Source organism: Peromyscus eremicus, chromosome 19, assembly GCF_949786415.1.
Source record: "Peromyscus eremicus chromosome 19, PerEre_H2_v1, whole genome shotgun sequence".
In the NCBI taxonomy this organism is placed as follows: Eukaryota; Metazoa; Chordata; class Mammalia; order Rodentia; family Cricetidae; genus Peromyscus; species Peromyscus eremicus.
The window spans coordinates 69,975,754-69,991,503 of record NC_081435.1 but is presented as its reverse complement, the minus strand read 5'-3'; the positions used below and the strand labels follow the sequence as shown (position 1 = coordinate 69,991,503).

At 42.0% G+C, this 15,750-nt stretch overlaps 1 protein-coding gene across 3 annotated transcripts in view; it reads left to right on the top strand.

The window, feature by feature from the left end:
- The window catches only part of Znf236 (zinc finger protein 236), an 89,184-nt gene that overhangs the window by 19,715 nt on the left and 53,719 nt on the right, over positions 1–15,750 (top strand). For all 3 annotated transcript variants that reach the window (XR_009375358.1, XM_059246649.1, XM_059246650.1), the window contains exons 8-10: positions 711–939; positions 12,621–12,893; positions 13,878–14,081. Coding sequence is in view for 2 of the 3 variants with exons in the window: in XM_059246649.1 (XP_059102632.1) it covers positions 711–939; positions 12,621–12,893; positions 13,878–14,081 (706 nt within the window). In the remaining variant the exon portion in view is untranslated. The remainder of the gene's footprint in view (positions 1–710; positions 940–12,620; positions 12,894–13,877; positions 14,082–15,750) is intronic.

The following is a 15,750-nucleotide window of genomic DNA, read 5'->3' as shown; positions in this document are numbered from 1 at the left end:
TAATCTGTACATTTCAGAAAGATGGAAACTTTTTTTTTTTAATTCCATAAATGAGCTAACTGGACATGGGTAGGTTCTTTAAAGCTTGTCCTGTGTCCATCCATCTCTGTTGAGAGAGTTGAAGTGTTTCATTCTTCCTGAGATGCAGGTGTACTAGTTAGATGGTCCTAGGCATGCATAGTATAGAGGACATGGATGTTGGTTGTGTCATTGATGTGTGAACAAATGGCCCCAGCATTTCCTGGAGATGAGGAGGAAGGATGTTGGTAGCAGTTTCTCAGTTCTCCCAGCTCTGGGCCAGAGTATGGCATTCACAGCTGTGTTTCCCCCCAGTGAGGCGACTGTCCTCTTTTCTCTGTACCTTATGATAAGTTGGTTAGGTGTGCCTCAAAGGTGGACCCAAGGTAACTTGTAACTCGAATATGTTAGAGACAGCTCAAGTTGTCTGAGCTAAGATTTCTGAATGTTAATTAATTGTTTTAATCCCATTAATTTAAGAACTGTAACTACTTATATCACGTTTTGGGTGGGAGTGAGATGTCAGGTATTAGAAGGGATGTCACAGCCTCCTAGAGTAAAGTCTCTTGGAATTGTAGAACTTATTTCTTGGAGTGGAGTTAGAATTGTGTGGGTAAACTTTATGGGATAGCTTTTGGTAGGCACATTTGGGCTGTCGCCTTTTCTAACCTTATAGTTTTGTTCTGTCTCAGCAAGCCTTAGAAAACAGTGGGCTGTCTTCACTTCCAGTTGCAGCACCTCCCAGCGACTGCAGCCATGCTCAGCCGTCCACAGGGTCTCCACAGAGTCCACATGCCTCTAGTGTCTCTGCTGAGCAAGCTGATTCCATGGATGCTGAGCAGGAAAAGGGACAGGAAAGCCCTGAGAAGATGGATAAGAAAGAGAAAAAAATTATGAAGAAGAAGTCACCGTTTCTACCTGGTAATTTACTATATACTTTTCCTTTCAGATACTTGGATGGCGTTATGCCTGTGTTAGGAAATGTGCCTCCCACTTTCCTGAAGTGATGTCTTCACATCAGGCTCTGAATCTTTACTGTAGTTGACTGGTGTTGAGAAGTAGAAGAGTGATAACCGCACATTTCTTCATGTCCTCCTGACTCAGAAGGCTACTTTCCTGTGCCGAGTCACAGAGCTGGCTCTCAGAGTGTCTTTATCTTCTTGCTGTTTTCATCAGGGGCTTCGAGCAACTCTAGATCCATGGCTTCTTCAATTCTTGCTTTGGGTGCTACTTGCCCTGTGGCCCCCTTATCTCACAGCCTCCTGGAAGACTCTCCTCATTCTTCATGGTGCTATCACTTGACAGCTTCCAGGCCTGTTCCATCTGGACCGCCAGCCTGTCTGACTCCTCGCCGATTCTTTTCCACTGTCCTGGGTCTTCCTTCACCTGGCCCGACCTGTACTCAGGCTTTCTTGTGCTGTTGTAGACATCCTCTTACTTTACAGTTGGATTCTTGCTATCCCAACCCTGCTTTTAGGGGCCTTTCTGCATAGAGAATGTCTGTCTTTATTTACCCTTCCAGTCACTATAAACTCTGGCTATCTCTCAAGACTGATTTTAGTGTGATGTCTGCATGGAGGCTCTCGAGTGACTGAGCTCATTCCAATCCCATCTATACAGCATACTACTGGATGGTGTGATGCTCGCTGAGGATTGTTGGCAATGTCTTTGCTGCACTGCACCTCTGGCCTGGAGTGTTGTTTTTCTCAGTTGACTGCCCTGGGTTGCATGTTGCACTTTCACAGCAGTAGGTGTTCATCAAGAGTCCTGTGCTGTACAGACCTCTTCTGTGACTGTAAGTCTTGGGCAACACGGCCATCTCTGTGGGCATAATGCCATGTGAATGGGGAACCCTGGTTTCTCATTCAACCCAACATCACAACACTATTCTTTTGTTCCCTTGATCTGGTCTGTTGCTCCCTGTGAGAGAAATGGGATGGTGGAATGAAGCATCTGAATTTCATGGTCTGTGAAGGAAAGAGGAAAGGATAAAAACTTTATTTGTCTACATATGCTTCTAATGAACAGATGCAAATTCAAAGCCTGTGGTGTGAGACCTTTTACATGTGTTATCATGGCTCTTGTCTAGTTGTTGTGCTAAATTAAAAATATTCTCAGATCTGTCTGCAGGCCACTGAGTGAGGAATAATCTGCATGAGTCCTTTTCCAATGCTGTGACTAAGTTTCTAAGAGAAGCAACTTAATCCAGGAAGAGATCATTTCAGCTCATGATTTAGAGAGCAGATGGTCATGGGGAAAGTGTGGCAGCTGGTGTCATTGCGTCGTTTCATGTCAGGAGGTAGAGCAATGGATGCTGGTGCCCAGCTCACTTTCTCTTTCCTCATTCAGCCTGGCACCCACTGTGGAATTTTACCACTCACATTCTGCACATTCAGGGTGGGTCTTTCTTTTTAGTTAGATCTCTCTGGAAACAGGCACACTTATAGGTGTGATTCCACTCCCAGTTAGCTTAGTGATGAAAATTAGCCCCTAGTGTCTTTTATACCCGTGAACATGGTTTTCTTCCTATTGATGATGTCTTAGAGTCTAAAGATCTGGTAAATTTTCTATTGGACTTATTCTTTTATCTTGTTCTTTTTGGGGGCATGAATTGTTGTTAGATTGCTTTTCCTGTTTTTTGTTGGTATATGGAAAGGTGATTGAGTTACATGTATTGATTGTGAATCCAGCAACTTTTAATGTCTCTTTATTGTGGCAGTTCGTTTCTAGATGATTTTGTGTTTTCTATGTAGACAATTTTTTTTAGATTATTTTTATTTATTTATATTTATTTACTATTTATTGATCTCTATCTCTATCTATCTTTATCTATCGTGTGTGTGTGTGTGTGTGTGTGTGTGTGTGTGTGTGTGTGTGTGTGTGTGTGTAGGTCAGGGTATTAACAGCTGAAGGGGTCCAGGGATTGAACTCAGGTCAGACCTGGTGGTAAGTGCCTTTATCCACCTGAACCATCTTGCTGGCTCCTTTTAAATTTTTAATTATGTATCAATGTGTATGTCTGTGTGTGGGTTATGTGCATGTTAGTGCAGGTGCCAAGGGAGGCTAGAAGTGTCTCATCTCTTTGAGCTGGAGCTACAGGTGGTTGTGAGCCCTCTGATGTGGGTCCTGGGTCCTCTGTAAGAGCAATGTGTAGTTCTAGCTGCCAAACCACTCTCCAGCTCCCAGGTAGACATTTTTACCCCCTCAAGATAAGATTTCTCTGTGTAGCCTTGGCTGTCCTGGATCTTGCTCTGTAGACCAGGCTGGCCTCGAACTCATAGACATCTGCCTGCCTCTGCTTCCCAAGTGCTAGGATTAAAGACATGCATTACCACCTCCCAGCCCCATATAGGCATTTTTATTGTGTAAAAGCAATGTTTGTGACATGGGATCCTTGTATCGCCATGGCTGGTCTGGAACTCATTATGTAGCCCAGACTGCTTTCTAACTTGCTTCTGTTTCCCAAATGCTGGGACTGCAGCTATTATCACTGTATTTGGCTAATTCATTTTGTTGTTGTTGTTTTTGTTACTATTTTTGAGACAAGGTCCTACATACAGGTTGCTTTTAGATGAAAGTCCAACTCAGTCTCCTAAGTGCTGGGATTATGGGTGTGCTCATATCTATCATACCTGACTAGTATTTCTGTTCTTACTATATTGGTTTGTCCTTCTTACATGTGTAGCTGGAGTTTTCTCCAGTCCCGCTTGCTCAGACCCAAGTAAACTCACAGAGACTTCTATTACTTATAAACTGTATGGTCGTGGCAGGCTTCTTGCTGTCTAGTTCTTCTATCTTAAATTAACCCATTTTTATTAATCTATACATTGCCATATGGCTCATGGCTTACCGGTACCTTTTACTCTTGCTTCTCATGGCAGCGGCTGGCAGTGTCTCCTGACTCAGCCTTCCACTTCCCAGAATTCTCCTCTCTCCTTATCCTGCCTACACTATCCTTCCTGCCTGGCTACTGGCCAATCAGCATTTTATTTATCAATCAATCAGAGCAATACCTTCACAGCATACAGAAAGACACTCCCAGCACACATGGAGCTGTGTAGATGTACTGACAGAAGTTTGCTACCTTCTCAGTTTTAAGGGAATGAGTCAGATTTAGGAAATGCTCTTCTATGCTTATTTTGCCAAGTATGTTCTTGGTACTCATGTTGAGTATTACCAGCACCCTTTCTTTTTCTTTATTTTGTAATCATATTGTGTTATGTTTACTACAGTGTGGTAAATTATAGTCATTGGTTTATTAATGTGAATCAAATCATGTTGCATTTAGGTTAAAATTCTTCCCTACTCTCTCACCCTGAAGGGAAAGAAATAGGGACTAATAGAGCCCGATATGCTAGGTGCTGGACTCCATCCTTAGCCCTTCACCTCACTTCACCCCATCCGTTTATTTTTTTAAAATAACACATTGCTAGATTTGATTGGCCTTGTTATTTTAGATTTTACTTTAATATGTATGTGTACATCTGTTGGTAAAAAGAACTGTATAGCCCCTACTTTTAAATCAATTTTTTATATCATTCCATTGTGGAATACACATTCACATTGAAGTAGTTTAAAGAATTGTGATTGATATTTACAAAAGGCTAGTTTCGATAGTTAGATATAGTCTACCCACTTTGTGCTTGCACACATAAAAATGAAACTTTTCACTTTATTTAATTTCATTTTTATTAAAATATAACATTTTCCAGTCTTAGGTTTTTATATCAGACCTGCCTAAGTTCCAATAAAGAAAGTGAGGTGCTAGAATGGTTCTGCCGTGTCTTTTGATGCAGAACAGAATCAGTGAGCAAGAAACTCTTTGTTTGTTGGGTGCTCCATTTAGTAAAAATTAGCCACAGTTTATAGATGATTCCAAATGAATACACTGCAGTAAGCCTGAAACAGTGTTAAAAACCCCAGCATTTGAGGGAAACATGGGGAGATCTAGTCCTTATGGCCTCTTTCCCTGGAAGCAGAGCTGGGAATAATTTTTTGAAACTTTGTCATGGACTGCTGACGTATTTCACAAAGTTATAAGTCGTCTGTAGAGCATCTTTACATTATGCCAGCATCCTTGCTGAGGGTGCTTGGCGTAGCTGAGGCCATGTGTCAGCACAGCTTGGTAAGCCAACACTGGTAGTGTTCTCCAGACCGAGGTTTATGGTAAAGGTGCCAGAGAACATTCAGATCTCCCTGGTCCATCGGTAGCTCTCCAGAGTTTCTACCGATTGTGAGGGAGAACACCTTTCTGGTATTTGGACATGGACATTTGGCTTCTCTTTGGATGACAGTAATCAGGCCCGTGACACTCTCTGCCACACAGTGAACCACCACAACTGATTGAGGGAACACAAAGTAATGTCTTTGCAGTCCCTGTCCTTCCAGTGCTAGTCACAGTACAGCTCAACACTGAGCCGAGGGGTGAGCACCGGTCATCATTAGGATCCCTGATGTGTCTTATCCCGCCTTGCTGCGGTTGAGAAGAAGGAGCTCCTGGCTCTTCCTTCCATCTTTGAACATGTGACTGATGAGGTGGTTGAGACAGAACTTCTTACCCTAGGTAAATGCTGTAGGCAAGTCCATGGGCATTTTCTTAATTAGTGATTGATGGGGGAGGGCCCAGCCCATTGTGGGTGGTCCTGGTTCTATAAGAAAGCAGGCTGAGCAAGCCATGAGGAGCAAGTCAGCAAGCAGTAGCCCTCCATGACTTCTGCATCAGCTCCTGTCTCCAGGTTCCTGCCCTGTTTGAGTCCCTGCCCTGACTTCCTTCAGTGATGAACTGTGATGTGGAAGTATAAGCCAAATAAACCATTTCCTCCCCAAGTCACTTTGGTCATGGTGTTTCACTGCAGCAATAGAAACCCTAACTAAGACAGTAAGTAGCCTGGTGTTGAAGGAGCACATTAACTCCATTTCTAAGAATATCTTTCTTTCTTTAAATATTTTGAAATTTTATTTTAAAGTATGTATGTGTTTGTGTATGGGTATGTGCACATGGGAGCAGGTGCCCGTGGACACCTGAAGGGGTGTCTGAGCCACTGGAGTTGGAGTGCCAGGCATTTTTGTGAGCCACCTGACAGGGCTGCTGGGAGCTGAACTCTGAAAGAGCAGTGTGTTCTCTTAACAACTGAGCCTGTCTGCAGCCCTACTGAGAATATCTTTTGTGAACCACACCTGAGACTTGCCAAGAACTCCCAGAGCAATCCACGGAACTTTTAAAAGAGCCATATTTTGTGGTCTGCCTCTTCTTGGGGGCTTTGCTGGGTCATCTGGCATATTTAATAGCCTGGTTGAGAAAGTCTGCCAGAGATGCCATGTGTTCATCTTGTGTCAGCAACAACTTTGTACAGAATTTAAAGCTGCTCTGTTGCTAAGCAGCGGACTCCTTCTTGGTGCCTCCGCTGTCTCATAACGTCTCACTGTCTGGAATTAGCACCCCACTGTCTCACCTAAATAAACAGGCGACCATCACTTACCCCAGTAGAGGAAACGCTAGTTGTTTGTGTTCAGAGCATCCTCAAGGATGCATTGCTGGGTTTCCTGAGAGTGGATACATCTGGAAACCAGAAATTATCTCTGCTGAGACCGATCCAAGAAAGCTGTTGGTGCTCGCGGGATGCGTTGAGGTTCAGTTCTGAAGTTTTCCATATCTGGCAAGAGTTAATTTTAAAATTAAATTAAAATTTTGATTCTCATTTTTGTATATGTGTATTTGTATAAATATATGTCATGTGTGTGGAGGTACCTGTAGAGGCCAGGAGAGGGCAACTCCCCTGGAGCTGGAATTACAGGTGGTTATGAGCTGCCTGGTGTGGATGCTAGGATTTGAACTCAGGTCCTCTGCCAGAGCAGGAAGCTCTCTTAACTGCTGAGCTGTCTTGCCAACTCTCCTAACGAGAGTGTCTGCATATTTGTGATAGAAGCTGACAGTGACCCTACACAAGCCCGAGTTATACCCTTTGAAGTACCATCCATTGGACCATCCTCTGAAAGCCCTGCCCTATAAGGTATTGGCACACACATTTAGCAGGCTCACTGTTACAGTTCAGCTGCCACAAATCATGAAGTCTGTTCCTGGAACCTGCAGGATTGAGAACTTGGCAAGCAGTAGCAGGCAGCAATATCTAAAGCAAAAATAAGCCAGTTTTAACAGTGATATCAGCCGTTCTTACAGTCCACAAACATGGCTTCATCTTCAGCATCGTCTGAAAGGTGAATTGTTTCTCATTAGTTTCTTCGTGGTAGCCAATGTGCTTACATCTCCATTGACTTTTGCTGATATAGGCTGCTTTGAAATACCAAGATTCCCATAGCAAGAATTGCCTCATGTTAAGAGGAGGATCATCATGAGTTAGCCACCGCAATGTCAGGACCACTTTTGTTTCAGCAGCTCCAAGTGCGTCTTAAGCACTCTTGATATCCAGTCCACATCAGTGAATCCAGCTGACTATTGGTGACTGTCCTTCTGCACTTGTGAGCCTGAAACATCTGGCCAGGAGGGCGACGTCTTTCTGGTGAGTGCTGGCAAACCAAACACGCTCAAGTACTTAATTCAAAGACTGGACTAGTTTCATTTCGTCAGTACAGTCCAATTATATTTTCAGACAAACCATCGCATGCATCTCCCATAGAAACTCTGTTGACCTGTGACCTAGCACTGCTGTTTTGTTTTTGAAAGCTGAAAACCTTTAATGTGTTATGTGGTCTGGAACTTCAGCATGTGATTGCTAGGTGTCTGGGAGAATCCCTTGATACTCTGGATAAGCCCAACATTTTATCTGTGGTAGTTAATCTTGATTGTCAACTTAGTTGGATCTAGAGTTGTCTTTGGAGATTAGAAAGCGCCTCTCTGGGTGTGTCTTTGAGAATATTTCCAGAAAGGATTAACTAGAGGCAAGATCCATTGAATGTGGGTGGCACCATCTCCTAGGCCCAGATAAAGTCAGAGTGGGAGGAGTGGGCCTGGGGGTGGGCCTTATTTGCACAGGCCTTCTGGATGGGAGCTCTTCTGTTCTGCTTTGCCTGCCTTCCATGGAGGACTGACACTTGTGAAGCTACTGGGTAAATAAATATTGTTTGAAGTGGTTTATGTCAGGCATTTTGACACAGGCCTGGGAAGGTAACTAACACTGACACACTATTGTCTTCCTTTGTTTTTTGCTTTTTGATTTTTTGAGACAGGGTTTCTCTGTGTATCAGCCCTGGCTATCCTGGAACTCAGTAGACCAGGCTGTCTTTGAGATTAAAGGCGTGCACCACCACCACTCCATACTGTCTTAATTTGTGATGGGAGTTTTCTCATTATACAAGTCTACTTCTGACACCACAGAAAACCCAGGCAGCTTCCCCGTCACCCCGCTTCCTCACCCCTTTGCACTGCCGGGGCTGACGAACAGGGAGAACCCACCTTGTCCTTTCGTCTCCTTTTGTTCTCTGCTGTGGCTGCTGCTCATGTTGGAGATGGAGCTGGCTGGACCATGTCCCAGGTGTTGTCTCTTGGGAAAGCTGTTTGATGAGAGAGGAGGACAGAAAGGTCTTGGCATCCAGTACCTGGCTACAGGGTCCAGTAGTAGAGAGCCACTTCCCTGCTAGAGAAGTTCTTGAGCACTCTTCTGCCCTTGGAGTTAGTCATTGTGAGTTCAGGTACCCATCTTAGCACTTCTAATGTTTCCTACTGAAGACCTGCCCTCCTGGAGATAGCTGTCACCTCAAGGGACTTTTTGATTCCTTTGGAGCTTGGTGTAGTGTTTGACATGGGAAGCTGGGAGAACAGGAGAACAGACCTCTTTGAGGTAGCTGCACTCAGGCTCCAGGACTACTGGGGTCTTCATCTGAACCCCGAGTCAATCAGTTAACACTTCGCATGTCAGCTTGTTAGCTTTCTTATCTATGTTGGGGTGAATGATTGCACAGACAGAAGAGAATTGAGTGAGAAAGTGTGTAACGTGGGTGGCATGGTGTCTAACACATGAGTGACAGAACTCAGTGAGTACACATGGTTAGTGTCTAGAAAGGAGGAACTTGGTCACATCATACCTCAGAAGGTGCAAATGACCTAGGAAAGGTGAGAAGCAGTTCTTCCTTTTGTGAAGAAAGGTGCAGTTTGTGTACTTTGCTTTTCAGGTTACTTTTACCACATGATAAAATTTCCTGGTTATATGCCTGAATAGAATTTAGTTTTATGGGTGTTTCTCTGTTTATTTGACCTGATGACTATTCACTAAATGGATGTGATTATTTATCTTGTGCTCATACAACATTGCAGCAGATGTTTGTAGCTCATGTTAATTTATCTTCAGGTTACATTTCTAGAAGTAGCAAAGGTTTCAAAGAATAAATTCTATGAACATTTTTGTTAATCTTACTCATTTCTATTTTTGTGTGTGAACATTCTTAAAAGGTTTTAGTTTGAAATAATTCCAGTCTTAACAGAAAGGTTTAGAGCACAAAGGATTCCCCTATACCATTCATCCAGATTCTCCAGAATGAATTTTCCAAGTGATTCGGGGTACACCCTTTCACTGTAAATACTTTGATGCACATTTCTTAAAGGAAAGGATGTCTTCCTGTGTAACTATACATAACAGTCGATGAACATCAGGGCATTAAATTTGACTAGTAATATTACCCAATCTACAGATCTTATTCAGAGTTCACTCTTTGTCAGAAAGTACATGGTACATTTATTCTGTTGTTGTTTTCTGCTTTTAAGACAGGGTCTCTTGTAAACCTGTGGCTTTGAACTCTGTAGCTGAACATGACCCCAAACTCCTGATCCTCCCCCATCTCCTTCCTAGTGCTGAAATTACAGGTGTGTTCCACCACAGTTGGCTATTTTGTACATAACTTTGAAATTTTGATATGTATTTATAGTTTACTTTGACTAGGTTGAATGGATTTATTTGGAATACTGGTCTCTTAACAGTGTTTTAAAGAGATTGTTACTGAATTTCAGGACTGATAGGCTAAAACTGGCACATTATTGTAGTTTCAGTTTATATTTTTTTTTAAGGAACAAGGTGAGAGTACCACCCTGCATGATAAGAAGTGCCTGCATTTTTATGTTGCATTAATTCTTGCTTTATTCTTGTACTTTTGTATTCGTTTATTATTGTTTAATTCTTGGACCTTTAAAAAGTGTAGTATTTTCTTATCCTTTCTTCCTAGTTAGCCTTTTTTGTCTGTGTGGGAGAAATGTTTCATGTTTGTGAATGGGCTTTGTGACATTTATCCTTCAACAATGTGACAGAAACATGGCTTTCTCTTTAAATTTTTAAATTTTATTTATTTGTTTCTTTATTTGTGTGTGTTGGGTGCTTGTGCAACAGTGTGCTTGTTGGGGTCAGAGAGTTACAGGAGTTTGCACCATGTTAGCCCAGGGCTTGAATCTGAGGTCATCTGGCTTAGCCTCAGGCACTTCTTCCCGTGAGCCTTCCCCTGGTTCAGAGCGCCTCTCTCCCTGGAGCTTCCCCACCTCTAAGAACACCACGGTGAAGTTGGTTACTTTGGCTTGCTGAGTCTAGCGCCGCCTCTATTGAGTGTCATTCTCCAGATCTCGTTGGCTCTGCATTTTGCAGACTGTTCTAGTCTCCTCCTCGGCCATTTCCTTCTATATTGATAAGGTATATTCAACTTTTCCTGGCTTTGGACTTGTTTGTAAAAGTTAACAACACTAGATGCTGAGTGTTAGGAAGTTAACTTTCGTCTTGAAGAACGTGATCAGAATGTATTTGAGGAAAGCACTTGTCCAGCAAGGGAAGCTCACCTAATGCAGATCACATTGGAAGTCTGGATTCAGTTTTTCTCTTTTCCAAATATCTACATCTTATATTTGAGATAGCCTCTGTATTGTCAGTTTGCAGTCCCTGTTATAATCTAGTCCTAGACATAATTACAGCTTGACAGTTTTCTGTTATGTCCTCTTATATATCGAAGTACATATTTTTCATGTCCAAAACTAAACCTGCTTTCTAGGTGACTTCTCAGGTCTAGCTAGTATGTACTGTAGTTCTGTTACTACATCCTCTCCCTTCCTTACTCTCTCCTCATTTTCTTTTCTGTCTGAATAATTCTTGCAAAGAACATTAGTAGAGAAAATATTCCTTTGGCATACATGGAGAATTCTTTGTATTTTATGACCATAAAGAGGAGATAAAAGATTTTCTTCTTTCCTTTGCAGAGAGGTTGAAACTAATTTGAGTTGAAATTTCATTTACCTGGCTAAAGTCTGTTTAATTTTAAGTGTGTTCTTTATCTGAATTATCTTGTTGTTATTATAAATGCCTGTTTGATTTCACTGGTAAATCTGACTGAAAATATTAAAAAGGGGGGCTAGAGAAATGGCTCAGTGGATTAAATGTATATTGCTCTTTCAGAGGACCCAAGTTCAGTTCTCACACCCACATTATGCCTGTAATTGCAGCTCCATGGGATCTGACACACTCTTAAGGCCTCTGGACACTGAACTTTCATGTACCTCTTCCTGCCCCTATATAAACACATAATTAAAATAAAAGCTTTTCAAAAAGAAAATACTAAAAGTAAAAAATGTATTTTATTTCAAGTTTTTGATTTGAATAAATCATTTGTTTCCATGCATTGCCATTTTTTTTTTTTTCTGCTAGCAATAGTTTTGAACTAAGGTCAGAACCGTATAATAGTATCCTTAGTTGCAGATGACAGAATCTTTTGCTTTGGTCTATGAATTCTCCAGATTTACGCATGCTGTGTTTTTGCCTTAACTATTAATTCCCTATTGTTGCGTTAGAGCTTTCCATTTCCAAATGATTTGCCTTTTTATGAGCTTATCTTTGTCATTTAAGATGCTCAGGAAGATCTCAAGCATCTTCCCTTCTGTTCTTGTCCTTCAAGTTGATCATGGAGTTACTTTTAAACAAATACTTACCAGTTGAGAGTTTCATACAAGGTGCTTTGAATTCTACTCATCCCTTTCCCTAACTCTGCTCTCTCTCAGCAGCTGACATTTGCCAGTAGCTCCATGGCTAGTGGGTAGGATTTCCTGCCTAACTTCTATCTCCATGCTAGGATTTAGTCTGTCTTGGCTTGTACAGGTTTCCTGAGGATTGTTGCCAACTGCATGTACTATATGTACAATGGCTCTGCTGTGTCCAGAACACATCGTTTCCTAATAGTAACCCACCACCTCTTACACTTTCCTGCTCTCTTCCTTGGTGATCCTTGAGTCTTATTGGGGTGCAGTTCCATTTAGGGCTGAACATTCTTCAGCCTATTACTCTGCACCATCATGGAGTCATTTGATCACACTTGCTTTCCTTCTTATCCAGACTGAACTCTGTTCTGTGAACCCTGATTGACACATGACTGCATGTTCATTTAGCTGCCTGAAGTGGGGCATTACAAATTGCATCCTCAGGGAATTTTAGGGCTTTCTTCAAGATTATTATCCTTGATAATGTCCATAATATAGAGCTTTCATTTTTCAGTGATGGATTGCGTGTCTTTGATGGACCGCTTATAGCTTTCCATTGATGCAGTGAGCTGCTGTAGCCTGCCTCTCCAGGAAGACAGGACACTGCAGGACCTTTCTGTGCTACTGTCGCTTTTCCTTGTCACTGCAGGCTCCATTCGGGAGGAGAACGGGGTACGGTGGCATGTGTGTCCCTACTGCACAAAGGAGTTCCGCAAGCCCAGTGACCTTGTGCGCCACATTCGCATCCACACCCACGAGAAGCCCTTCAAGTGTCCACAGTGTTTCCGGGCCTTTGCCGTGAAGAGCACACTGACCGCTCACATCAAAACTCACACTGGCATCAAGGCCTTCAAGTGCCAGTACTGCATGAAGAGCTTTTCCACCTCAGGGAGCCTCAAGGTGCACATCCGCCTCCACACAGGTGTGCACATGCTGGTTGGGGTGCAGGAAGTGCAGTGGCAAAACTCTCTGAGGTCTTTCTTCCCTCCCCGCATTTTGTTGATTTGTGACCTTGATCCCCATGGAAACAAGGATATGGTAGGAGAGGCATCAGAAAAGTAATATTATAAATCAACACATTGGCAATGGGTGGGAAGATTCCTATGGGAGACCAGACTTAGCTTTAGACCCATCAAACCTAGAGGAAGAGACATGTATTCCACAATCTCAGGAGGCTCCATATGTTCATAAGCAACAGTGTTATTGAGATAAAAAAATTCATGAAGTGTACAGTTCTAGTTGAAACATTTTTATTACTCCCCCTACCCCAAGCTCCATATTCACTGGCAGTCATGAACCCAGAGCTCCTTTGCTGGGCTGATTGAGGAGACTGCAGAAGCTCAAACTGTCCTTTTTTGTTATCTTCATTTTCATTTCCTAGTAAAATTAGGAGAGGAAATTACTTTTATAGAAGGGATACCATAGTGGAGGATGATGGCATGTCTCTGCCTTATCATTACTACTTAGTGACAGTTGCCTTTTATTGTTTTTTTTTTTTTTTTACAAGATATCAATTGTTGTCTGAGCACTGGTGTGTCTAATCTCAATTGCCTCCCAGGAAGAGTGTCTTTCCATTTTATGAATGTTAGTTGGAGAGACAGGGCTGACACAGTTTGGGCTTATTCAGGATGACTTGTTATTTGAATGTGCATATTTTACAACTTAAGGATTTGTCCTCAAAATAGCATATGTTCTTTCTTACTTGAAAAGCTATTGTATAGCTTAACATCTATAATAGTACTAATTAAAAGCAGGAAGACAATAACTGATTTATAAAATACAATTCCAATACAAATGTGGAACAGCACGTAGTCAAGTATTTGAAGTGTTTTATATAGACACCTTTTTGTTGTTGTTGACATGTAATTCCTTGAAATAATTCTAAAATGTCCTTTTGTTTTATTAGGAGTTAGACCCTTTGCTTGTCCTCACTGTGATAAAAAATTCCGAACCTCAGGCCATAGGAAGACTCACATAGCTTCCCACTTTAAACACACGGAGCTGAGGAAGATGAGGCACCAGCGGAAACCTGCGAAGGTTCGGGTCGGCAGGAGCAGTGTTCCTGTCCCCGACATTCCTTTGCAAGAGCCGATTCTCATAACTGACTTAGGTAAGGTGGATCCTAGAGTGCTGCGGCTGATCAGATGCTCTTCCTTTGGAACCTTGTGAGGGATGTGTATACACTATGGTATATGCAGGAAATACTTAGGCGTAGTATTGATGGACGTCGTCATTAGAAATTGCTTTGTTGGGCTAGCATGTTCCATAATCAAGATTAAAATCTTAAAGTGCTGTGCAAAATGCGGTTTTTGTTTTAGATAAATAGTGTGAAAGGAAAAGTAGTCTCATGTGAGTCCTCATTAAAGAGGTACTTCCGCCTCTGTGAACCCATGAAGGTGAAGAGGAATGTTAACATAGAACACCCAGTGCAAGTTATTTGTGTCTTTGGATTTCCATGTAGTGTGTTAGAGGTTCCTGTTCTGGCTGCTCAGTCTTTGTACTGGAAAGAAAAAGAAACTCAACCTGTTTCTAAATTGGTTTTACTGTCACTGATAGTAGAATTAAGACATAATATGATTTTATTAGCCAGTGGCACATTCCCTGTCTTCCTCACAGATGGCACCAGGCCATCTCTCTCTCCAGGGCCACTTTTTTTTAATTAGTTTTCTACATGTATGCAATGCGTTGTGCTTACAATCACAGCTCATTACCATCTTTTATTTCCCTCCAATTCCTACTGAGCTCCTTCTTCCTCCCAGCCAGCCCCCTTCTACTTCTCTGTCTTTATTCTATGCAGACATCATGCAGGAAGTCATCTCTGTTGTTCATCTCTGTGTTCATAATTGCAACACCCATGCCATACCCAGAAGATAGTGTTTCACAGCACCCCTTCCCATCTTCCAGCTCTTCTTTCTACACTCCTTCTTCCATGATGTTCTCTGGATCTTGGATAGGGGTGGTATACATGTTGCATTTTGTCTGAGGTCCGAACAGTCATTTCTTCTCATCATTTGGACCAGTTTGAGTCTCTACATTGACTTCTACAGGCCCCTTTGGAAGGACACTAATTTCTTTCATGAGAGCTCCACCTCAGTGACTAGGCGTCTCGGGAACTGCTCCCTTCTCATTACTGTCACAGTGTAGTTTAGATTTCAACATCTGGACTGGAGCACTCATTAAGTTTTACAGGTAGATTCGCATTTTATGCAGTCTCCATATTAAATAATTTTCTAATTCAAAGTAATCTAACCTGAGGAAAATTAATACCAAACATACTGTGACTTAGTATGACAAGGGTTAAGGAGTATATGGAATTAAATCTTAGTTGATGTAAGTTATAGGCTAACAATGAAATGATCAATATAGCCATTGACCCTTTTAAAAGATGTATAATTTTTAAAATTATATGTGTGTGTGTATCTTACGGGATCTATACATGTGAGTGCAGGTGCACACAGAGGCCTAGAGCTGGAGTTACGGGTGGTTGTAAGCCATTTGATATAGGTGCTAGGAACTCAACTTGAGTTTTTTACAACTGCGTTGTGTCCTCTTACCTGCTGAGCCACCTCTCTAAGACCCTCTGAATTTTCATAAAGCTAAGATTATAACATAAAAATGTATAAGCCAAAACAATTGAGAAGGGAAACATTCAGGTTCTGTAGTATAGGGAGAAAGATCAGTTTAAACACAGTGCATTTTTTTTTCTTTTTTTTCTTTTCCCTTTAGAGACCGGATGCCCTGTATTTCAGGCTGTGGATAACTTTAAACTTGTTACTGTC